Below are 25684 nucleotides of genomic sequence, written 5' to 3' on the forward strand. Positions count from 1 at the left end.
CCCCTTCTAATTGGCCATTTTAACTCGATGAAATAGTAGTTTGATTATTTTCGAAGGAAAAAATAGCAAACGAAAAAAAAAACCTACAAATCTAATCCCCATTCAAATATCAATCCCTTGTCTATACTATCATTATTCAATGAGACCCATGTACTTTTTTTTCGGCTGGGCGCATGTATATTGCATATAATTATAATCATGTATAAACAATTATAAAATGAGACCATTATATAATTCATGATTGTATGCAACGAGGTTGAAAGTGTCTCCCATCATAGATGATAGAACTCAGACAAGTGTAGAAGTCAGAACCATTGAGTGGTACGAAGAGCTACAACACTGACCACACGTGATTTTGTCAGCCGGTAGCCTGTCACCAAAAAGCCAACGCCAGCAAATAACCAAAACATACCGTGCTAATGCTTGGCACCATTTGAATTTAACCACCAAAATCTCTGTCACTCCAAACTAAAGAGCTAATCGTAATTTGTTAGAGTATTTTTTTTTATAAAAATATATATAAATTAAAAATAATTTTAAATTTATAAATTAAACATCCATTAAATATCTAAAAAAAACAAAAGAAAACTCACTAACTCAAAAAACAAAAAACAAAAAAATAGTTGAAAAGGATAACTTAGAAGGAAATTCGGTGCACAACAAAAGAGACAGCATCAATCAAAAACACTCAAAATTTAACAGAATCCTCTCAAACAAAGACCGCTCATTTTGTTACAGCTCACTCGTCTTACGTCATTACATGCGTACTCCACCTTGCTTTCCAAGCCAACGTGAATCCTCCAAACTTGTGGGGACCCACCCCACAATTCTCTCTTGAAAATGTCTCGCACCATAAATACCCCCCTCAAATACTACCACCCCATCTCACAACCTTCTCATTTTAGACGTCTCACTCTCTTGCGGTAATCCTTAACATGTGCCCTTCGGACAGAACTATCGGCAGCACATCCTCGGCCACAACCTCGGAGTCCGGTTTTCGGTCGGCATTCGACGTCATCGATGTCGACCGGGATGGCAAGATAAGCCGGGACGATCTCCGAGCGTTCTACTCGGGGTTTTCGAGCGGCGGCTTTGACGAGAGCACCATTGGGTCCATGATAAAGGCGGCGGATTCCAACAAAGACGGGTTCGTGGGGTACGAGGAGTTCGAGAAGGTTCTCAACGGCTGTGTTGGCGGCGGCAGCAGCGGCGGCGGCATAATGGAGGAGGCGTTCAAGGTGATGGACAAGGACGGAGACGGCAAGCTGAGCCATGAGGACTTGAAGAGTTACATGGAATGGGCAGGCTTCTGGGCCAGCGATGAAGACATCAAGGCCATGATTGCGTTGGGCGGTGGTGATGAGAAGGAGGGTGTGTCCTACCAAGGCCTGCTTAGGATCCTGGCCGTTGATTGTTTTGACTAGACTCTCTTTCATCGTTGACTTTGACTCCTCTTTTTATGGTCTGTGGAAAATAATATAAAATGCCACAGCCAGCTCACAGTAACGACACAACTTTCATTGTCTTTGGTGGTAGTTTCCAAGAAAAGTTGTGGAGGGAAAATTTTGTGGGTGTTATTTGTATTGGTTTGGTGGCGTCCAAATGAAATGGCATTGCTCTAGCCTCTAAGTCAAAATATGTCTGTTTGCTTTGTCTTCCGCGTATATTTATTTATTCCCTTTTTAGATTGGCGTGTATTATAGGGTCCATTTGCCACCACAAAGGTTTTTTGGTCACGTGTGTACAACTATAATGTATGTTGTTATTTTGTGCAAATTTAGAATTATACGTATTTTTGAGGAAAGCGACATGGTGGAATTATCCGTATTTTTAAGGAAAACAATATGGTCAACTTAGAAATTCAATGTAACTAGCCATGAAAGTCCATAAACTATGCATAGAAGTTGGGCGAAACATTCAACAGTTGGTTCCTGCCAATAAATAAATGTAAATCAAAATTGGGTCATGTTTACTGCTGTTTTAAGGGCTCGTTCTTTTGTCTTAAAATTTGAGTTTAAATTTGAGTTTTAACTTAAAATGTCTCTCTTTTTTATGTTTATTTTTGAAAAAAAAAATGATATTTATTACGATAAGAGATAAAACTTCATACTTTCACTAACCTGACGGGGCTCCCATCGAGAGGAACAGGGGTGTTCCACAAATATAACTGCAATGACATGAAAGTGTAAAGGAGTAGCAAACAAGAAAGGGTGGAAAGCTTATTTTTATTCTGTTCCCGTCAAATAAAATGAATTTAAAAAAAAAAGCAAGCTGTTATATTCCAATAATATAGGATTAGAGAGGGTCACAAATGCCATATGCTGTCTTCTGTTCTCCATTCTCATTAAAGATCTCTCTCTCTCTCTCTCTCTCTAATTTAAAGGTATATTTTAAAGAATATTTAAAGGTATACTTCAGAGAGAAAATACGCTTACAAGTTGCAGTAGAATCTCCCAAATAAGGGCATTACATCCTTTATAGGACAAAGAACAAGTTCATTTGCATATCCGAAGGCTGAAAATCAGTAATATTACATCCACATTTCACAATTTCTTAATAGCTTGGTAAGACGTCAAATAGAAGTTACCAAAATATCTAGTGGAGAGGGCCAACTATGATATAACACCTTCCACTTGCCCATTTTTCCTTGAATGGTTGGAAATTGGAATAGAGTTAGTCAATACAAATCAATCTTCCCTTCTTCTACAAACTTCTTTATCGGTTTGTAACGGACAAAGTACAAAACGTTAGGCTCCATTTCAAAGGGCTCCTCCAAGTGTCTCTGATTTCCTCTGTCAAAATCAAGATTTCAATCCGGTAAATAAACGGAGTAAGTCATTTCTCTAAGAGCCAGAGATCCCAACAAAGTGGAAAAAAGAAGAGTAGAGTGTGCACAAAAGGTATGATCCATATGACTTGATGAAGACGGAGCAAATAATGGGAAGACGAGTGGGAAGGTTTTCTACCTGTCATCCGGATTTCCATTATCACCATCCTCGAGCTGAATATGTCCGAGATAGTACTTGGTCTTGCATACGACAAACGTATCCAATTGCGGTTTTGGGACTGAAATTCACATAGCAATAAACAATTTAAACTCAAACAATAGAATTAGAAACCACATCCTGGAAAGTGTCATGTAGAAAACCGAATCCTGCATGTGCGTTCCCATTTGACAGAAAAGATGCATAAATAAGCATACAAATCATGCACACTAATTTTCTAACACCAAATTCCATTTCAGATTAGACTCTTATCCTATCAATATATAGCACAACCTTCCAGAAGTTAAATCCACATCAGCCTATTCCTACGTCTGCATGTCTTTCAGTGTAGATGAATCAATATAAGTTCTCTAATCAACCAGAAAACAACATAAAACATAAGTTCTCTAATCAACCAGAAAACAACATAAAACATAAGTTCCCTAAAACAGGAAACAACATAAGTTCTCTAATCAACCATAACATGAATCTTAGATCCAATCTGGATCCAAAAGAAAAGGGGAGCAGTATAAAGAACTTAACAAGAACAGCAGAGAGAGAGAGAGAGAGAGAGAGAGAGAGAGAGAGAGAGAGAGAGAGAGAGAGAGAGAGAGAGAGAGAGAGAGTGTGTGTGTGTGTGTGTGTGTCATCGTAATCAGATTTAGATCTGTAAATATTAGTTTACGAAGACATCAGTAAAATGCACGACATCACTAAAATGCACGCAGCGGTTGGAAGTTGGATTTGAGGAGATGCTTATGACTTATCAGTGTAATATAAAAGCATCAAAAGAATTGAAGAAGAACCAAAACAGGGGCTACAAATATATCACAGAAATTTATGCATTTACAAACAGAACATGCATCAACACGCATTGAGAGTGAATAAAAGCAATGGCTTATGATTAGTAACAAATACAACAAAGGGTGAAAAGGTACCCATGTCAGTCTCTTCACTTATTATGGATTGCTTGAGTATGGACTGATAATTATCGGGCAATCTTGAGAGAACACAATCTTCAAGATGCATCTTTAAGTCGTCACAACATCTGCAGCCATAAAGTTACCTTAAAAAACATCATAAAAATAGTGCTCTCTTTGCTAAAAAGAATATAACTGAAAGAGCTAACCTCCTACCTTTCAGCAAATGATTTCTCTTCTTTAGAAAGACGGTTAAAGAGCTCATCCATTTTTAAGATATGGAACATGTATTTCTCAATCTGCAAGAGGGAGTTTTTAATTAAACTATAAAATCATGGGTACATTTGATACCAAAAACCATGTTTGCCAATCCACACTTCAACAACTTTAACCATCATACCTTGCTATCTAAAACTGTGGCCATGACGCCCATAACCACTTTGGTTTTGCTAAAGTTTGCTCGTTTAGTAGCAATTTACGTAAAACGTGGCCCTGATATCCCTCCCAAAATAAAATAAAATAACAGAGAAGAGAAAGGACATTAATAGCTACCTTCTGAAGACGAATTCGAAGATATGACCTCAATAAGAACTGGGTTCTGTCCAGATCCATTTGGTAGAGCGATACAGTAAGTGGATCAGTTTTAGCTTCCACAAATTCCTCCACAGTCTCTTCCTGTAGTATGTATAAAATTTTTTGTATCACTATATAGCACCATGATTACATTGCAAACCTAATAATGCGCTTAGTAATTGAAAGGAACATTAAAAACATAAACAAAAACGAAAACAAATCCTCCCTTGACTTCAAGTGAAATACAACATTCAATCTTACATTCTTAGGAAATCTAAAAGTAATCTCTCAGCTTGTCAAAGAGAAAATTCCACTCCTAAAGCGAGATTCAGTCAAAATTAGACATGGATTGCCTTCAAATAAGCTTAGGGTAGTTGTGAAGGGAAAAAAAAAAGGCTTGTCAAGATAATTTTCACATCTTTCCTAATTGTATAACATTATTACTTAAAAGGTATTACCGAGAGGAAGCTTTTGTAATTCTTGAGAATACAACGTTAACAATCTAATTTCTGTTAAAGGGAAAATTTTGTGGGTTTTCCTTGATCAAACCATCCATAGTTAACTTGCATCACTAAATAGCATCAGGATGAGATACCAATCCCTAATATTGGAAGTACCTTGTTAATCAAAACTTAGCCCTAGTTAATTTTTTTCATTATTCGTGTAAATTACTCTGCTAATACCTCCGATCAAAAACCTAGTATAACAATCTGGATTAACTTCACTAAATTTCGCAACTTTAACAAAGTGCCACAAGAACTTAAAAGTGAAAAAGCCAGTTAAAAAAGTACCACAATAGCGGAAGATTGGTGTTTCCATTTCTAACCCTAGATTTTCCGGGGAGACAAAAAGAAATTTCAGAGGTTGGACCTACCGTCAACTGGATCTGTTCCTTGATTCTCCCTATCAAGGCAGACTCGAACTGGAAGATCTCCGGCGCCGCCTTCTCCCGACGCCAAACCCTCTTGAGATGCTCAACGTCCGTCGTCGAAATCAACGACTCGTAATCGTCCATCTTCGGTACGGTCGAACCATCACCTGAACCCGATTCCATTGATGAATTCACAAAGGACCGAGATCTATCTTCTTCTCTCTGCAAAAAACGCAGTGAAAATTGGGGGGAAAATCGGTCTAAGAATTGGCGCGAATGACGTACTTTTTAAGTGCTGCCTAGTTGGGCCGTCCGAGAATATGGCCCATATTGTTAATGATGGGCCCAGTCCAACAGAAAGCCGAGGGTGCATGCGTTTCATGTGCATTCGACATTTAAAAAGCTAATATGGTAAGAGTTAATTACATATAAGTCTATTTTATTTTACAGTGGAATAATGAACGAAAAAAGAATGTCCATAAGTTATTATATTTGTATATAAATCTGTAAAATTATTGGTAATGACATTTTTATTTTTAGTTAACTATCTTTTAAAATTAGTTTTATAAATTCACAATCACTCAGATAAAAAAAAAGGTATATTTAGAATTATATTATATCAGTAACCATAAAATTGATAAATTAATAATATTGTTGAATTAAAGACATATTCTATGTATGGGGGATAAAAATGATTAGGAAAAATAAATATTTTGCTGGCATAGCACAGTTTTAAATCTTCAAATATTTATCAAATCTCACTAAATTTTGTGTCTTTTTCCTAATACAATTGTAATAATGAGGCTTTAGAAACACATAAGGGCATGTTTAATACAAAGTATAAGCATTGTATTGTACTGTCACTCCGGTGTTTACAGTACTCACTTCACATTTATATATGTTGCAGCTATAGTTTTGACCTCATAAACATAACATAGTAACTCTTATAGTTAATTTAGTTTGGCATTAGTGAAAGCAACATTTATAATAAAACATAAAGTATTCACATGTTGCTCATAATTATTGCAAATTGGAAAATTACTACCAGTAAAGATTGTGCAGATCCAACCAGCCCTCACCTAGTGTTGCAACTTGAGATAATGGAAAATACATAACGCATACTATTACTCAATAAATTATAATTAATAAAAGTATTGAATAAAAGCATCTTAGGCCCCGTTTATTTCACCGATTCGAGTTTTGCTATAGTAAAAAACTCTCATAAACAGTCACATCTAATTTTTTTACTATAGTAAAAAAACTCTCACATAAAGTCACATATCAACTCGAATTAAAAACTCAAATCATCGAACTAAACGGACCCATAATAAACGAACAGAATCATGATTACTTATGTTTGTGGCCGTAGCGCACGCTCCTAATGGTGCAACAACATGATGATACCCCCACTGAGTGTTCCTCGACCTTTTGTAATGCGATCAACATTCCGATCACTTACAGATCAACGATCTAATCATGATGATACATAACATAGGAATTTTTCATTTTTTATTTATTTTGAAAAGCTCGTAGAATATCAAAATACCCTCATCTATATAATTAGTGACTTAATTTCCGTGAGAGTTGTGTGTGTATTTGAAGCGTTACATATATGTGTGACTTAATTTCCTATGTATATATATAAATCTCCGGTATTAGTGTGTGTATGGCTTTATAATAAACTGGGACTCAAACAGGTTTAGAATCAAGAAAAAATCAACGTGTTTCGTTCATGCCGTTGATCGGTTAACGATCAATTGTGATATAATATATATGTATTTTGGATTAGTATGTACGGAAAATAATTTAAATTATATATTTCATGCGTTCCTTATCTAAATATACTCCAAATTACCTTGTAAGTAAAAGGGCAAAAAGAGGAGGTATATATTCAGACATGAAGATACCTAATACAACAATCTGGATAAACAAAATTTCGAAAGAAACAAGTTAATTGCGAAAGGACGAAGCTAGAAGCGTTTGTTTGTGGGGGCTTATAATTAAAACAACATTAAGAATAAGATTATAAGATATATTTTTTATGTTAAATGGGGGCTATATGTATATTGATATAATAAATTACATGATTATGTATATGTTTTTTTTTTTTTTTTTTTTTTGAGAAAAAATAAGTTTGAGCCCCCACTAAACCTTATCTCTAAACCCCATCTCCCTCCGTGCATGGTGAAAGATTCAGTTTTTTTTTTTTTTTTTTTTTTTTTTTTTAACCATAGATTTTCTGAGGAAACAATCAAAGGTTTTTAGAGCTTCGACGTACAATCAATTGGAAATGTTCCTTGATTATATCCCTATCAAGGCAGACTTGAACTGGAAAGTTAACAATTATCCTGTATATTTAATAGTTTAAGTTATGTCATAATTTTTCTCAATCTCCTAATTATTTTAAAATGTAAACTTGAAAAGATATCTACAAAATTGTATTTACATAAAAAGATAATTGTACTTTTCATAATACTTTATCACTGCTTTCTCGTGACGCTTAACCCTTTTGAGATGCGTCATTGAAATCAACAAGAAGTAATCGTCCATCACCTGTATGGTCGAACCTCTTCTAAGAGCATCTCCAATGCAATGCTATAATTAATGTATTAATTACAAATTTAACATTTGAGTGCAAAAAACCACTTTTCAATACAATGTTATTTATTGTGTCAAATTTTTCATATACTATTTAACTTTCTTAAATACTTCGTCGCTAATTTCTCCCGATACCGAACCCTCTTGAGATGCCTCACATTTGTCATCAAAATCAACGACAAGTAACTGCCCATTACCTGGTCGATTTAAAACCCTTTAAAAAAATTGACGAAATAATATAATTTTATGATTACAATTATATCAAAATAAAAGAAAATCAATTTAAGTTTAACAAAATTAACTTAATTAAATTATGAAAATCTAAAATTAGACGGATTGATACGATTTTTTTTCATAAGGTAAATTATTAATTATAACATAAATCATACGGCTAAAAATGTAGTAGTAAATCTATCAAAAAAAATGTAGTAGTAATATTTTTTATTATTGACGCTTTTCAAAGGTGAGGAAATGTGGCAAGTTTATGAGCGAATCTAACACCATAGGCTGCTTGATGGACGACTAAGATGAGGGCGTTGGAATCACACACAAACTTGGAATCTGACCCATCTATATAAATGAAACAGAAAAGGAAAATTTCCAGGAAAAAAAAGAAAAAAAAAAAACCTCAGTGAATAAAGCTTGACAATTGGCCTTTAATAGAAGAAGAGAACTGGATTTATTTGCTGCAAGTTTTCTTCTATTTAAAAAAAAAAAAAAAAAGGTCAAAAAACTTATCAACTTTTATTACAAATCTGGAAAGAAAAATTTCTTCGGCATTTGGTGATGGTCTCGCCCCATCAACTGATTCGACAGTTGCCACAGAGAGAGAGCTTTCAAGATTAGAGAGGAAATGAGAGAATGAGAAAAAAAAAAACAGAGAGAGATGTTTAAGTTCATGATGTTATATATTATTTTAGGTCCAGTTTGATATATTTGAATTAATGATTTTGATTCTGTTACGGTATTTTTTATCTCACAAAAAATTTAAATTTTAAAATTTTTTTTCTTACAAAGTTTTCACAAATGAATCAGAATCACTGATTTGAACGTGTCAGCCAAACAGACTCTTAATGTTCTTAAAATATTTAGCAATGTAATTTTTCCTACTTTGACCAACTTAGAGAAATTTGAAAATAATTTTATATTTATTTTTCTTTTTTTTTTGGGGTACTTTCTAGATATTGTACCAAGATATTATAAGGAAAACAAAGAAAAGCGTTAGAGATTTATGATAAGGGAAGTTGTAGCTAAAATTCTTGTTCTGAATCTTTATTGCTACAATTGCACTGTCACTCTGGTGTTTAAAGTACTCAGACATCTCACATTTATATATTGCAGCTAAATTTGACCTCATTAATATAAGGTAGTAATTAATTATGAGCTAAAGCAACATTAATAAAACATAAAGTATTTGCATCATTGCTCATAATTATTGCAAATTGGAAAATTACTATCAGTAAAAATTGTCTGTATCTAACCAGCCATCACCCTAGCTAGTGTTGCAAAGTGACATATTGGAAATGAATATATAACGTACCCTAAATAAATTATTAAGAAAAGTATTCAATAAAAGCATCTCAATAAACAAGCTTAGGCCCCGTTTAATAAATATATTTAAACACATGATTCTGATTTTGATATAGTATTTTCTACTCACAAAGACTTTGAATTCAAAAAATTCCTGCCAATGATTCTCTTAAAAAGTTCCCACTAATAAATTAGAGTCGTTGACTTAGATGCATGAACCAAATGAACCCTTAATCATGATTATTTGTGTTTGTGGCGACAGCCCGCGGTCCCAATTGTGCAACAATATTGTGATACCTCCACGCGTCCTTCTACTTTTTTTAGTGCAATCAACATTCTGTTCATTCACAAAGCAACTATCAAATTAAGATCATAAAGAATATAAGATTTGTTTCGTTCATTTTTATACCTTCCACCTTCAGATTATTAAAAATCGTACTTTTGGACTGTATTAAAAAACCTTCATATATCTCCAACTGGAAGTCCATATGTGTGTGTGTGTATTCGTATATATATATATTGGAAGATTATAAGCAAGTTATTCAGACAATTCTCACCGGAAAGAAGCTTGGTACTTATTCCTTCATAACTACTCTTCTTACGTTAATTTGATCACTAATTAATTAGAAGAGGCTTACTTAGTATTCCTTGTGATTATAATATGCATCTTTTTTTTTTCTTCTTCTTCGCTTTCAGGGTTAATTAGTATTGAAGACCAATTATTAAGCAGTTTGATCATCATGAAGATCTCAGTTGCACTCTTCGTTGCCATCTTCGTCTTGTTTGTATCTCTTCAAGCCAAAGCCAAAAGTGATTTAACAACCACAAAGCCTGATCAAGCTGTTGATCAACTCCGAAGCGATCCGAATAATAATCATGGCCAAAAGGTACGTACTTAATATTGTTCGAGCACTTGATGGAATTGGCAATAATTATAAGTATTTTAATGACAAAGAAGATGAAGATAATGAACCTTACGGTAAGGCTGGATCGGACTCGGGCAAAGTATCTCACCATCTCTTTCCCGGCCTGCGACATAATTAGGTTTGAACCATGTGGGTTTTGATGAAACTCTGGTACTAGTGTTTGTGGCTGTAATAAATTGGGACTCGACAGGTTTTGACCCAAGAAAAACCAACCTCTTTTTTTCAGCCAAGATTACATTTATTCGGTTAATGATCAATTGTGATATATGTGTTTTGAATTAATATTATGGGGAAAATAATTTAAATATATATATATATATAACGTGTTCCTTATAAATACTTTATATTAACAGGGTCATACGTAATTATGCAAACTGGAAATTACTAACAGTAAAAATTGTCTGTATCCGACCAGCAATCACCCAGCTAGTGTTGCGAGCTGGCATAAATGCACGTTGTTTCTCAGCTATAATTAAAAAAAAAAAAAAAACTAAACTAAACAATAAATTATAATGCTTAAATAATCAACAAATTAAATTATGATTTCTTAAATGTGGCCACAGCCCACTCACAATGAAGCAACAAGATTGTACTATCCCCACTATTGCCCGTAATTTGTTGACCTTTTTTAGTTAGATCAATTTTTATCATATCAACTATCTCATGAATCAGCATCCATATTAATTGCACTCTACAACTAACATCCTTGATGGACACACACACACACACACACACACACACACATATATATATATATACACATATATTGGAAGTTTATAAGCAAGTTATTTAGGCATTTCTCTAACCCTAGCTCTACTAACTTTTATTTAGGCATTTTTTTTAATAAGCAAGTTTATATTCTTTCATAACCCTAGCTCTACTAACTTATATATATATATGAGATAATTAATTAGTAGGTATCACTTGCACTCTTCGTTGCCAGCTTTTTATTGTTGCATCTCGTGAAGCCAAAGCCAAAAGACTAGCCACCACCAAGCCTGATCAAGTGCTTGATCAACTTCGATATGATCATGATCCGAATAATGTTGGAGCTATCACTGAAATTGGCAAAAATGGCATTCATGCAAACGAAGCGAATTATGGTAAGATCCGAGACGACGGAACTGTACTGCTCAAGTCGGGCCACCGGAAACCTGAAAATTATTTGTCCCCCCCGGAGAGAGCTCAAAGGATGGGAAACCCATAAGACAAGTGACATTATTCCCGGAGATATAGATATAGATATATATATATATATATATGTGATGAAAATTTATATGGTCGATACATAAAAGTGCATATGCAATAATGTATGGTACTAGTGTGTGTTTTCTAATAAAGTGGGGCTCAACAGTAGGTTTTGAACCAAGAAAAAAAAAAAGAAACCTCTCTCTATTCTGCCAAGATTACATCGATCGCGCTTAACGATCAGTTGTAGTATATGTAATTTTCTGGATTAATATAGGGAAATTAACTTTAAATATATCTTATGTGTTCCTTCTAAACATCCTAAATTATCATGTACTTAACAGAAAAAATGAATCTATATATATATATATATATATTAAGACATGAAGATATACCTGGTAAACAATCTGGATTAACTGAACTAAATTTTGTACCTTAAATTTACAATACCACAAGCGGTAAAGTGAAGAAAAAGTTAATAGCGAAAGATTCGTGTTTTACTTCAAAAAAAAAAAAAAAAAAAGAGAGAAAGGATTCGTGTTTTCTTTTCTAACCCTAGATTTTATGAGGAACCAAATTACGAAGATTTTTACTAGAGCTTTCTGTATATATTAAGGAAAGTTAAGAATTGTCCTCAATTCTCTTTTCCTTTTAGGAAAAAAAAAAGGAGGGGAGGAGTTTCCTTATTTTACTTCTAAAGAAAAAGGGTAATAAAAAAAAGCCTCAACATATAATATATATATATATATATGTATTTTATATATATACGAGTTTTAATAGTTTTAATAGTTAAGTTTCCATTGGTTGTTACTTATTAAGTATATAAATTTGATAATGTGGAGTGATAAGAATCTAATTACATTAATTGTCATTTATTTTTTCCAATCAACTACTCAAGTTTTTACAACTATTGAATCAATATCACACAAATTTAATGATGTAGAGTGGTAAGAATTTAATTACATTAATTGTCATATATTTTTTCCGGTCGACTATTCAATTTTTTACAACCATTAAATCAATATCACATAGTTAATATTCTCCCATAGGTAAATAATAAAGTAACCATTAATATCACACCCATACATAAATCTTGTGGGCGTTGGTAATTATTATTCAGTCTTACAGACGAATGGTAGAAACGACAAAAATATGGTCTCTCCTAGGGCTCTTGTTGCGCTTGTTCCTTCCCCTTCACCAGCACCACATCCTCATGACGATTACATTCAATTTGTGTTCGTATGTGCAATGTTCATGATAGTATTCTCTATCTCCTTGATAAAGTATAAAAATACATGAATAAATTAAGGTTTATTTTTTTATTTTTCTCTTCCTTTTTTTTCCTTTGGGATTTATATAGCATGATATTTATATTTCTCTTTTCATCCCTTGCAAGAACATGATACGTGATATGATCTATTTTGCTAAAAGGAAATGCAGCTAGCTATTTAGTCGTATTATTTCCTCCCTCTAATTTGGATGTTCCTAGTATTAATTTGGTGGAAGAAACACCTCCATTCATATGATTCCGATATTATATATATATATATATATATACTAGTTAAGACCAGAAGAAATTAAACATAATATGCTTCTATTAATCTACTTTTCACCAGGTTAATTTGGGTTCGTACGTTTTTCCTTTTCCGCAGAAGACTATTCGACGGCTAATTGGCTATATATGATTTATTGTTACGAGCAATTAAATATCTCCAATAGCATGCAGCTTGTTATCAAAATTTTCAGTTTCTCACTTTTACACTTTATGATTAATTGGTGTAAGCTATAGAATAGGGCATCTCTAATATTGCAGTGTTCATGAGATGCAACCTTCTGTGAAATTTTTAACAAATATTCAGTGATAAAAGAATTCCTCTTTGTTTTTTTGTTTTTTTTTTTAATCATCGTTAAAATAAATTTCTTATTACACCTCAAACTTTATTTGTTACACTCATAAGACCGATCTCACAATAAGACAACAGAAAAAAAAAAAGCCTATCTTAATTTTTATTATTTATTTTTTTTTACATTATGTTTGTTGCTTAATTGTACAAATATTCTAGTGCAACAAACTTGTAGGGGAAAGAAAAAGGAACAAGTTGCATTATATATATATGTATATGTATCTGTATATATGTACATATCATGTGTATATATATACATATGGATTATAGCGTATATATTTAACCCTCACAATGCGAAGCACAATATTTAGTACATAGCTGGCTAGTACTAGTTATAACTAGTAGTTTACTTCAACCATATATTATCTTGGTTTCATAACCATATATTATCTTGCTCAATACCTAACTTAATATTCACAATTAGGCTTGCATATATATATAGACATACACATTAATTATTTATCACACCCTCACATAACAATATGAAATTTATTTAATTTGCTGTAACACATTATTACGCAGCCATATTAATTTACATCATTGCGTAGGATATGATTTATCATCTTACGGCTTGTCTTCAATCTTGATCCCCCTTGATCTTCCAAATCATGCCTCGACCCTGTTTCGGTTTCCATAGAATTAGAAAGCGAAATCAAGATCATGACGGCAACAAAAATTGATGGAACGACTTCGGTCCTCATCATGATCGAACTAGGATAACCTGAAAAGAAAAGTCATTAGATTTACTTTATATCTGTCTGTGCAAAATATGAGATTATGATCATGAGCAAGATAACAATTATATTAGCATTAATTAATTAGGTGCATTAAGGAATAAAAGAATAAATGTTATGGAAGAACTAGCTTATACCTTGTTTTGCTATGAGAAATTATATGAAGAGATCATTATTTCCGACGTTAACTAAAGAAATATTTTTGAGCGTACGGCCAATTGAACAACTAAGCAGTGCGTCGTATAGGTGTAATTAACACTAGCTTCCAAGAAACTATATAATACACATATACGTACATATATTTATATATATATATATATATGAAATACGAAGATCATGAAGATCATTGTTAATTAAAGTAGCTGCCACTAAGCTATAAGATCATTGTGTTTACGATTAATTTATTCACAGTTATGCTTAAATATATTGATATATATATATATATGTATATATATATATATATAAATAAGAGATATACACATCACTAATCTCGTCTATTCTAATGGTATGACACTTATCATAAGTTGACCATTAGTATGGAAGAGATTTATAATCAAGTTGGTAGAGAAAATATGTTACGCTGACCAGAACCTATGAAGTCAGACCCAAACAGGAGGAACCAGAACAAGTACTGTTGGTTCCATGGGAAGGTCGGCCATAATACCAACGATTGAACATACCTAAAAGACGAGATTGAAAGACTCGTTCGTGAAGGTCGACTGCAAGAGTTTAGGGCTGACAAAAGAAATCATGATGGATAGAGGAACGGTAATCGTCGTCGGGATGATAACTGACGAGGAGAGGATTGTGAGCTTGTCGGAGTTATACGGACGATTCATGGAGGTCCGTATATAAGTGGGGATTTGAGAAGATCCCAGAAGATTATGCCCATGAATATCAGGAGAGGTTTTGAAACCTCTCATTAACTAGACCACTAAAAGCTCCGCAGCTAGACGGTACAGAGATTATCATTACAGAAGAAGATGCAAATGGAGTGCACTTCCCGTAAAATGATGCATTGGTGGTTGAAGTAATGATCGTAAACCATACAGTCTGCAGGATCTTAGTAGATAATGGGAGCTCAGTGGATATTCTATACTCCGACTGCTTAACTAAGATGAAGGTACCAAAGGAACGGATGGAGAGAACCACTCGACCTCTGTATGGGTTTACTGGGGATTCAATCATTCCCCAAGGGATGGTTAAGTTATCCATTACAACGGGAGAGAAGCCTCGACAGGCCATGGTGATGGCAAACTTTGTGGTAATAAAAAGGGTATCACAGTATAACGCTATGATAGGAAGGTGAACTCTTATAAGATCAAGTTCCCAACTCCTAATGGTGTAGGAGAGATGAAATGCCATCAGTACGAGTCGAGGGTTGCATATTCAGACGCAGTGCATGAGTATGACGACAATCGGAGACTGAAAATGCGAATGGTCAGTCAGAGGCCGATCAATGAGGAAAACAAGAAATCAAGGTAGCCGGTCGAGCAGTTAGAGGAAATCAAGGGTCGATGAGGAAATTACAGGATCGTAGCCGGTCGAGCAGTTGGAGGAAATCAAGGTAGATGAAAATGAGCCGACAAAGGTTTTGAAGATTGGCTCGACCTTATCTCCAGCACTAAAGGAAGAGCTTGGAAAGTTCTGGAAGAAGAACTTAGATGTATTTGCGTAGACTCACGATGACATGGAAGGAATTAACCCAGACGTAATGTGTCATTGCTTAAACATCGACCCCTCATTTCCACCAAAGCGCCACCCGAAAAGGTATGAATCCTTAAAGGAAGAAGTCGAAAGTTAATACAGAACAACTTTATTTGAGAAGCCTATTATCCAGAGTGGATCTCGATCCATATGTTGGTCATAAAGCCTAATGGGAAGTGGAGAACATGCGTCAATTTCAGCGACTTGAATAAAGCTACCCGAAGGACAGCTTCCCCCTACCGCGTATAGATCAACTGGTTGAGCATTTTGGGGAAATGTTAGACATTATGAGAAAGTATCACATGAAGCTGAACCTTCTACTAGACATGCAGTCCCCTACAAAGGCGAAAGAGGTACAAAAGCTGACTGGATGTGTCGCCACCCTGAACATGTTTATATCCAAAGCGATGGATAAATGCGTTCCCTTCTTTGATATAATTAGGGAAAACAAACGTTTTGAATGGACTCCACAATGTAAAAAAGCCTTCCAGAAGCTGAAGGAACATTTGGTTAAGCCTCCAATCCTCTTCAAACAAATTCCAGGTGAAAAGTTAAGCCTGTCTATTCGTTTCAGAGCATGATGTGAGTTCAGTATTAGTTAGGGAAGAAGAAAAGGCTTAGCTACCTGTTTACTATGTGAGTAAGGGTCTCCTGGACGCCAAGATCAGATATCCAGAGATGGAGAAGTTAGCCCTCGCCTTGGTTGTAACATCGAGGAAGCTCCGCCACTATTTCTAGGCGCACACTATAAAGGTGTTGACGAACCATCCTCTGAGGAAGGTGTTACAAAAACCTGAGATATCTGGTCGACTGCTAAAATGGTCAGTGGAGCTAAGCCAATTCGATATTGAATATACACTGAGGGTAGCAATAAAAGGGCAAGCCGTAGTAGATTTTATGCAGAATTCTCTTATAGGCCTGTAGTAACAAAGTAGGTATAGGGCAACGAGGTAACCAAGTAGAAGCTCTATGTATATGGATCCACCAATGGGAATGGGTCAGGGCAAGAATCATGTTACAAGTTTGAAAATAATTTACATGCAGTTCTTTATGTTATTTAATTTCTTTATAGATATAATTTATCTCCTTAAATAAAATCAATTTATTTTTTAGAAATATTTTAATTAATACAATGAGAATTATATATTTTTTTGAAGGTATATGTTTTTTAGTATTTTGGTGTAAATATTATGAATATTGACTATAAAAATATAAATAAAACTAGTTATAAGTATGTGTGTTAAAGTATGTCAATTTTACTCTATATTTTCACAATAATTTTGTACATAGTTTATCAAACACTTAAATTTCTATTTTTGGTATTCACAACCACTTTAAATTTTTTTTACCAAATACCCATATGTTTCTGAGAGCATTCTAGTAAATTTATTTGGGTGGGGTGAAAAATAACAAAGTTTAAGAAATGTATTGGCTAAATTTGAAATTCAAAAACTTTGAGTGGGGGGCACGTGCCCCCACTGGTCATATGCTAAATCTGTAACTATATGCCAATGTTTGTTACATGGGAATTTTGTAGATCATTGTTTGACAAATCATGTGTTTTTGTCTTTAGTTGACCTAATTTTTCTATTTCTCAACTGATTCTCAAGCCCTTATATGACAAATAATCAGTGCAAAATTTATGAAATGGGGCACATGCAATAGTTCTGTAGATTTAAGAGGCAAGTTGTTAAAACCGTGCAAGTTCGGGGACAAGTCTGCAAAGTAACATTAAACATTTCTTTTATGAAATGAAATCAACATCCTTAAAAATTATTAAAACTCGGCAAAAAAAAAAAAAGACAATCACTAAAAGGCCAGCAATTCACCGCCCCACAACAGCCTTCCGTCCGCGTCACTCGGCGAGACACCGACTCCGGCCACGTTCGGCAGACCCTGCCGCCGTCTCCGCCGTCGTAAACTCCACGATATCCTCTCTCCACCCCTCGAACTTCCACTCTACATCGTGATCTATTCACGATCAATTTGGGGCTGAATTTGTATTCTCTCCAACCATGGCAGGCATGGAAGGAGTTATGGTAGCAAATCAAGCTCAGCCGCCGCAACAACAACAACAACAACAACAGCAGCAGCAGCAGCAGCAAGCAATCGCCGTGGAGAGGCTAAACGACGCCGTACAGCAACAGCTCAACTTGGAATCGGTAAAGACTCGAGCTTTGAGCCTCCACAAAGCCATCTCTCGCACTCTCGAAGATTTGGACGTCTTCGCTCGCACCAACACCACCCCCAAATGGTCTCTCTCTCTCTCTCTCTCTCTCTCTCTCTCTATATCTATATCTCTTCAATTTCGGCACTTCGATTTTTTCGAATCGAGTTTGATTTTGATGGTTTTTGTGTCAAATTTTGTCTGGTTAATGTGTTAGGCAAGATATTTTGGGGCAGTATTCAATGGTGAATATGGAGCTTTTCAACATTGTTGACGAAATTCGGAAGGTTTCCAAGGCCTTTGTGGTTCATCCCAAGAATGTCAATGCCGAAAACTCAACAAGTATGAACCTTTTTTTTATAATTAAGAAATTACCTTTTTGCAATCAATTTCCCTATGAAATTGCAATGGCATCTAAGAAAATTGCGTAGTAATACTATGAAGATTAACTTTTGTTTCATGATCTTTAAACTTATTTGTTCACCTATTTTGCTAAAGATAATGGAAAGTGAATGCTTTTTGTTTACTCTGTAGCTAGCTTTAATTTAGGGGATAAATAGGTTTTTAAAGTGTTTTTCTTTAATTATATACGCCATTGATTTTTTAGCTATCAGACATTCAGACTTTTGAAGTGATAGAATGAATCATTGTGGTTACAGTACTCCCGGTTATGCTTTCGTCGAAGCTGTTGCCGGAGATGGAAACTGATGATAACTCCAAGAAGGAGCTGTTGCTTCTTGGGATGCAGAACTTACCAGTAGCCTTGCAGATCGAGAAGTTGAAGGTGAGTTAAAATTTGTCGAGTATTCAGTTCTTCATTTTCCATTCTTGTATTGTATTTTTTTTTAAATTCGAGTGTAATTATTTTTACAGGCGCGGATTGATATGATTGGAGCAGCATGCGAGAGTGCTGATAAAGTATTAGCCGACACTCGTAAAGCCTATGGTTTTGGAGCTCGACAAGGACCGCCTATGGTTCCTACTCTCGACAAAGGTCAAGCTGCAAAAATTCAAGAGCAAGAAAATCTACTCCGTGCTGCTGTAAATTATGGTGAAGGTACAATAATAAATGGGCACTCTACCGTCTATCCTTTTTTCTCCCTTTTTTTTTTGTTATTTTTATGTTTCTGCTTCCCATTATAGGTTTCAACTGCATGTTTGTTCATTTGCATATTTAAGTTGTAAAGTTCTATGAATGCTGTATTGCTTCCATGTCCAATGACTAATTCATAAAGTTTTCCGTTTACTTGGTTATGGATGAACTCGATCGACTCTTTAAAAGAATTGTATATATAAGCAGCTTGAAGTTAATAATGTCTTTTATTTTGTCCACTTCAAGTTAACTTTTTCTGTTTCATTAGTCATTTTCTAGTATGATATTTCCCTTAGGATAATTGTAAAGACCAGCCTTAACAACCTTGAATTGATGATAAGTGAGCATGCTTATAAGTGGAATAGTTTATATTGACTCGCTTATGCATGCAGGACTACGTTTGCCTGTAGACCAGAGGCAGGTAACGCCTGCACTTCCAATGCATCTTGTAGATGTGCTTACTACAAATGATGGAATGCAAAATTTCTCTGAAGCATCTGGTAATAATCATTCACTGGTTTGATTTATTGAGCTTATTCACTTGTATCTTATTCTTTGTGAGTAACTTAAGTGAATTTCTTGCAGGCATGTATCTTAAGAATAACCCAATGGCATCAAATAACTTGACTGGTCAAGGCCCTTTGTTACAGGTTGGTTTATAGACTTACTTCTGAAAGGATCAATGTTTGGATTTTTATTTTTATTTTTATTTTTTTTCTTTCTTTCTTTATGATTCGTGATTGGGTTTTATCAAATTTTGAAGCAATGGTTATACTTATTTTTAAATCTTCTATCTTATTTCGTTCAACTATGTCAAACAGGCTACTGGATCGCAACTTCTTGGAAGATCAGCCGCATCTCCTGGGGCTGCCAGTACTACTACTTTTGATAACACAACAACTTCTCCCCTTCCATATGCGAATTCACCAAGGTCTAGCGCAACCATGATGAACACACCATCTCCGCAGCAACAAAACCAGCAACAACAGCAGCAGCAGCAGCAACAGCAGCAACAGCAGCAGCAGCAGCAGCAGCAACAGCAGCAGCAGCAGCAGCAGCAGCAACACCAGAGCGCGCGGCAGCGGCAGCACCAGCAGCAACAGCAGCAGCAGCAGCAGCAGAGACAGAAATTGATGCAATTACCTCAGCATCAGCAGCAACTTCTTGCTCAACAACAGTTTAGGCAATCTGCAATGCAAGGACTAGGACAGGTGAGTTCTCGTTGACAAATGGTAAACAAGTTTTGCTTTTTTGGGGTGACCTTGAAGTGATTGCATTGCATTTTTTAGTTGATACAAAGAAATATAGAATCCCACTTTTTCAGTCTTCCACTCAGCTTAGTATATGCATGCCATTTTCTTATCACACATGTCACAGAATCATTTCAGGAATTGTTTCAATTCAAGGCCCAAGTTGTTTATTTCTTAATATTTTTAGTATCTGATTTCTTTTGACCTGTAGAACAGTGACTCAAATAGATTTTTGTTTCATGCAATTGCTAGATCAATTTCATGATCAGCCATGATAATTATGTGACTTGTGACTAAACATACGTTGTGCAGAATCAGTTACCCCAACTTCATGATTTACAAGGCCAGTCCCAGCAAAAGTTTCAATCGGTATATTGCAGCTAATTACTCATTTAATTAATCAATTAATTTATTTGTGTTGTTATTGTTGTTGTAATGGTTAATTTCAAAAGTTTTTCCAAAATATAACGGTGCCCAATATTGTGTCTTCTGTTATAATTAACATGAGATTTATGGAAATTCTTAATGAAGGATTGAAGTTTGAAGGCTCTAACAAGAGCATAAGATGAATACTGGGCCCATTTTGAATTAATTTTACTCTCTTTACACAACTCTTCCCTACTGGTTTCATAACTATTTTTTTTTCCCTCTAGTTACATGGGCAACATCAGATGCAATTTTCTCAGCCAATGGGGCACCAGCAATTTCAGAGTAGGCAGCTGCCATCAGGACATGTCCAACATGGAATTGGTCAAAGTCAACTTAATCAAGGAAATCAATTAAACCGTCATTTGAGCCAGTTTTCTAGTGCTGCTAATAGTGCATTGTTTAATGCTGCTCAGACGACAACAAATCCTCAAATGGTCTGTTTGTTTTATGTTTCCTTTATTGTTTCTACCTCCAAATAATTACGATGTTAGTTCCACTATTGGATATTATTTCCGCTTTCCATCCTATTTGTGAAATTGTGTGAAGCATTGCATTGTGTTTCTGGATTTGGAGTTCAGTTGTTTCCATGCTGATGTCTTTTATGATACAATAGTTCGTACTAGGCTGCTATCCCTTTTTTTACATCTTCACGAGAAGATTTTGTGAACTTCTCATAAATTTAATTGTCATCCTTTCTCCATTGCATGGAGTCGGCAGATTTCTAGCCCAATTATCTTTTCAATATTTTTCTTTCATTTTTTTATTTAGTAGGTTTCACCTTTTTGTAATTTGTACTTTTGTTCTGCATGATGATGGTCTCCAGTTCTTAATTGTTTTTTGTATTAGCTTTAGAACGTTAATGTTGCCTAGTGTTCTAGTATTCTATTTATTTAACTTGGACAATCCCTGTTTATCCTTTATTACTCAGATGTGAAATTTTATTCTTTTCTTTCTTTTTTTTATTATTTTTTATTTATTTATTTATTTTTTTGTAGATTCCAAATATGTCAGCTACAATGTCATCGCCATCACTTCTTCCACGGATATCTCAGGTTTGTACCAAATATGTCTTGCTTTGTTGCGTTGCAAACCTATTGTGAGTAGGGATTGAGCGAGGGGTGCTGTTTTAACGCCATACTACATAAACTGAAACACGCTAGAATACGCTAGAATACTGCTTGCGCATAGTACTGGGGTTTCACTCACTTGGTGTGTGATCCTAGGAGAGAGCATTTGCAGGCTAAAAAAGAAAAAATGAATGTAATTTCTAGTTACTATACTAGTGGGTTATGGCAGAGAGATTGGACTGATTTCGACGATGCATGCCATCCTTTAGATGACGAGCTATCCATCCTTACGGACGAGAAAAGAACTTAAGCCAAAATACATCATTTCAAGGATTTTGTATAGAACCTGCACTTGTTACGAAATAGTAGTTGGACAGGGGAAAGATGAACTTCATTGTTTAAAGGGGCTAAGCTGCACATGAGTATCATATTATTTTGTTACCGTTCTTATTGTCAAAATTTCTAATTCTGTTTTCTTTATTTGCTACTACAGTTTGGATTACCTGGAAACAATCCTCAGAGAACTCATGCTTCCCAGATTTTGAGTGATCAAAGTATGAATCAACGCACTATTTTCCTGTGTCTCATTGAACAGAGATATGTTGCAATTAGATAACCCTGTGCTTGATTCATCCCCATACATACTAAAAGCAAAACTGCGATTTCGGCGTTTCCTTGCAGTGTTTAACATGGGAGGAAATCCCGGAGCCATGATGCCTATGCAGCAGCAGCAGCAGCATGGCACACAAGGTGCATTTGGCAACATGGCCCCAAATGCTCAGAGTCTTCAGTCCAGCATGGCCACTCTCCAGAGCAATCCACAGAGTCATCCCAATTTTGCACAACAGAGACAGCAAAATCAACAATAATGATTCTCTTTCATTGCGGCGCTCTCTAACAGAGTTTTGGAAATCGAAGGGGTTGTTCATTTGTATTTTTGAGTTAGGTGACTTGAGTGATGATTTTGAATTGAGTTTGAATTATAACTTGAGTTGAAGTTGTAACTTGAGTTTGTGTTTGGATGTGCATATTTGAGTTATGATTTGAATTGAGAATCTTTTTGAGTTTGTATTTGGGTGAGTCAAAATTTAAATTTGTATTTAGATAATATTTTAATAAAAACTCAATGGTGATGAAAATTTTTAATAGGGTATATGGGTGGGGTTTTATTTGTCTTTTCGTTGTGAATGTATAGAAAAAAAATTATCTCAATCATAATTAAAACGAAAAAGTTATGACATTTTAAGAATATAAAAAATACTGTTCATTAACTTGAGTTCGGGTTTATGAACTCGAGTTGAAGGAAAAATTTTAAACTCAAGTTCAAACTCAAATTTTACAAAAGAACATGAACTTGAATAAAATTGTAACTCGAGTTTAAATTTTTTTTGAGTTTTATTGTAAAAGAACAACCTCGAAGCTTTTTCAAAACTTTAGAGAAACTGTCATGGAAAGTCGTATATTTAGGTTGAACTGGGATTGCAATTGCAACTATATCTATCTGCCCTCATTATAATTCTTTGAGAGCTTGTATTACTAATGTTTTGACAAGTAAATGAAGCATCTATTTAAGTTTTTTTTTTTTTTTTAATGTTTTGGAAAAATGGTTTTTGTTTTTTTTGCCCCTTAAAGAAGGTGAATTCCAGTAGGAAACATCTGACATTATGATAGAGGCCGAAAAGACATAATTTAAACAGTGGATTGTGCCATACTAGAGGTGTCAACCGTGTCGTGCCAGGCCAGCACGACACGTCCCACACCAAGCCTGCCACGGGCATAGGCCGGGCTAGGCACGACCCTAAATTGTTTAGGGCTGTGCTTGGGCCGGGCCTGAGGGAAGACCCTCAGGCCCCACCCTGGCCCAGACCCTCATCCATAAGGGCCAAGGCCAGGTCCGGGCCCATGCCCTTTTTTAAAAAAAAGAAAATATATTATATGTTCTCAAAAGATGTGATTTATTAAATTGAAATAATATGCATAAGTACACATAAATGATTGCCTTCTAAAAAACTTGCAAAGTAAAACCCGTAGGGAGATCGGGACAAAATCTTAACGAAGGAAAAAAAAGTGCAGTATTCTAGGATATGTAAATTGCACTGTGGAAGAATTGCTTCCAGAAGATTCTGTTATGTCTAAGTTCGAAAAATATTCTTGAATTGTATCATCTATATAGTGTTGTTTTCGTCTTCTGACATCTTCCCAGTTTTTCACGCACATTAGCCCCTCCAAGATATCCGGATACATTCTGCTCCTCTTCTCGCCGAGAATTCGGTTGCTTGCACTAAATGCTTGCTTCGATGCTACAGTTGACACTAGAGTTGTTAGAATGGCACGTGCTATTATGAACAGTGTTGGAAAACGATCTGTCTTGTTATTCCACCACTGTAAGATGTCCAGTTTGTCGTCATTGATTACAAAATTTGATTCAAAATATTTAACTAGTTTTGAAGACGCTTGTGTTGATGACGATCCTGGCGCTTTCTCCTTCTTCTTCAAGAAGCTCCACAATGAACCTTTAAGCCCCGATCTGCTTCTTGACGTCGAAGTTGCCTGTTCTTTTTGTCTTGTTCCGTATTTTGTTTCATACAAAGCAAACAATTTTTCTAGCCTCGGCAATATTTAGTTGCATATTAATATCTAAGCCCATGCCCTTTTTAAAAAAAAAGAAAATATATTATATGTTATCAAAAGATGTGATTTTATTAAATTGAAATAATATGCATAAGTACACATAAATGATTGCCTTCTAAAAAACTTGCAAAGTAAAACCCGTAGGGAGATCGGGACAAAATCTTAGCGAAGGAAAAAAAAGTGCAGTATTCTAGGATATGTAAATTGCACTGTGGAAGAATTGCTTCCAGAAGATTCTGTTATGTCTAAGTTCGAAAAATATTCTTGAATTGTATCATCTATATAGTGTTGTTTTCGTCTTCTGACATCTTCCCAGTTTTTCACGCACATTAGCCCCTCCAAGATATTCGGATACATTCTGCTCCTCTTCTCGCCGAGAATTCGGTTGCTTGCACTAAATGCTTGCTTCGATGTTACAGTTGACACCAGAGTTGTTAGAATGTCACGTGCTATTATGAACAGTGTTGAAAAACGATCTGTCTTGCTATTCCACCACTGTAAGATGTCCAGTTTGTCGTCATTGATTACAAAATTTGATTCAAAATATTTAACTAGTTTTGAAGACGCTTGTGTTGATGACGATCCTGGCGCTTTCTCCTTCTTCTTCAAGAAGCTCCACAATGAACCTTTAAGCCCCGATCTGCTTCTTGACGTCGAAGTTGCCTGTTCTTTTTGTCTTGTTCCGTATTTTGTTTCATACAAAGCAAACAATTTTTCTAGCCTCGGCAATATTTAGTTGCATATTAATATCTAAATTTTCTACTGTAGCAGACATTAAAGATTTAGTCTCATCTAATCCACATCTAGGATCTAAAATAGTTGCTAATGCATATAACATAAGACAACTGGCCCAATAACTTTTAAATTTAGCTTCCATTAACTTAATTATGGGTCCAAAAAGTTCAGTATCCCTATAATAAGAAAATGTTTCAGAAATATTAAAGCTAGATGTGCAGTATGATAATAAACACTAGAAAGTAATTCAGTAGCGTTGTAGAATACTTCTAAAAATTTAAAAAAGTACTCATTAATCTTCCAATATGTATCGAAAATTAAATGCTCACCATGCTTACTGTTCACGTACGTAGTGATGATTTGTTGATACAGAATTG

At 35.0% G+C, this 25684-nt stretch overlaps 4 protein-coding genes across 4 annotated transcripts; 3 read left to right on the forward strand and 1 right to left on the reverse strand.

Annotated features, from left to right (window-relative positions):
• Positions 1–866: 866 nt before the first annotated feature.
• Positions 867–1804, forward strand: LOC21392608 (calmodulin). Its single transcript, XM_010111682.2, has one exon. It carries the CDS (start codon positions 936–938, stop codon positions 1422–1424), a length of 489 nt encoding a protein of 162 aa, XP_010109984.1. The 5' UTR covers positions 867–935; the 3' UTR covers positions 1425–1804.
• A 663-nt stretch (positions 1805–2467) lies between these two features.
• Positions 2468–5584, reverse strand: LOC21392609 (DNA replication complex GINS protein SLD5). The gene is made up of 6 exons (XM_010111683.2): positions 5352–5584; positions 4457–4579; positions 4121–4203; positions 3923–4032; positions 2967–3066; positions 2468–2792 (listed from the first exon to the last, which is right to left on the reverse strand). Exons 1-6 carry the CDS (start codon positions 5529–5531, stop codon positions 2678–2680), a joined length of 711 nt encoding a protein of 236 aa, XP_010109985.1. The 5' UTR covers positions 5532–5584; the 3' UTR covers positions 2468–2677.
• Positions 5585–9980: 4396 nt separating this feature from the next.
• LOC21392610 lies at positions 9981–11817 on the forward strand. Its single transcript, XM_010111684.2, has 3 exons — positions 9981–10047; positions 10173–10363; positions 11346–11817. Exons 2-3 carry the CDS (start codon positions 10217–10219, stop codon positions 11607–11609), a joined length of 411 nt encoding a protein of 136 aa, XP_010109986.1. The 5' UTR covers positions 9981–10047; positions 10173–10216; the 3' UTR covers positions 11610–11817.
• A 5912-nt stretch (positions 11818–17729) lies between these two features.
• LOC21392611 (mediator of RNA polymerase II transcription subunit 8) lies at positions 17730–22920 on the forward strand. The gene is made up of 13 exons (XM_024174476.1): positions 17730–18189; positions 18320–18444; positions 18762–18886; positions 18976–19159; positions 19588–19695; positions 19781–19845; positions 20017–20219; positions 20319–20406; positions 20758–20814; positions 21099–21308; positions 21870–21926; positions 22435–22495; positions 22623–22920. Exons 1-13 carry the CDS (start codon positions 17951–17953, stop codon positions 22808–22810), a joined length of 1710 nt encoding a protein of 569 aa, XP_024030244.1. The 5' UTR covers positions 17730–17950; the 3' UTR covers positions 22811–22920.
• The last annotated feature ends 2764 nt before the right edge of the window (positions 22921–25684 follow it).

Source organism: Morus notabilis, unplaced genomic scaffold, assembly GCF_000414095.1.
Source record: "Morus notabilis unplaced genomic scaffold, ASM41409v2 Scaffold1296, whole genome shotgun sequence".
NCBI classification, from domain to species: domain Eukaryota; kingdom Viridiplantae; phylum Streptophyta; class Magnoliopsida; order Rosales; family Moraceae; genus Morus; species Morus notabilis.

Bases quoted from the DNA above. Each gene is read 5' to 3' on its own strand.
- LOC21392610 (XM_010111684.2), top strand. From the start codon at position 10,217: ATGAAGATCTCAGTTGCACTCTTCGTTGCCATCTTCGTCTTGTTTGTA. The intron at 10,364-11,345 runs GTACGTACTTAA...CTTCGTTGCCAG, and splicing joins ATAATAATCATGGCCAAAAG to CTTTTTATTGTTGCATCTCG.
- LOC21392611 (XM_024174476.1), top strand. From the start codon at position 17,951: ATGGCAGGCATGGAAGGAGTTATGGTAGCAAATCAAGCTCAGCCGCCG. The intron at 18,190-18,319 runs GTCTCTCTCTCT...TTAATGTGTTAG, and splicing joins ACCAACACCACCCCCAAATG to GCAAGATATTTTGGGGCAGT. The intron at 22,496-22,622 runs GTATGAATCAAC...GTTTCCTTGCAG, and splicing joins CCAGATTTTGAGTGATCAAA to TGTTTAACATGGGAGGAAAT.
- LOC21392608 (XM_010111682.2), top strand. From the start codon at position 936: ATGTGCCCTTCGGACAGAACTATCGGCAGCACATCCTCGGCCACAACC.
- LOC21392609 (XM_010111683.2), bottom strand. From the start codon at position 5,531: ATGGAATCGGGTTCAGGTGATGGTTCGACCGTACCGAAGATGGACGAT. The intron at 4,580-5,351 runs GTAGGTCCAACC...TACATACTACAG, and splicing joins AGGAACAGATCCAGTTGACG to GAAGAGACTGTGGAGGAATT. The intron at 4,204-4,456 runs GTAGCTATTAAT...TCCCTCTTGCAG, and splicing joins TTCGAATTCGTCTTCAGAAG to ATTGAGAAATACATGTTCCA.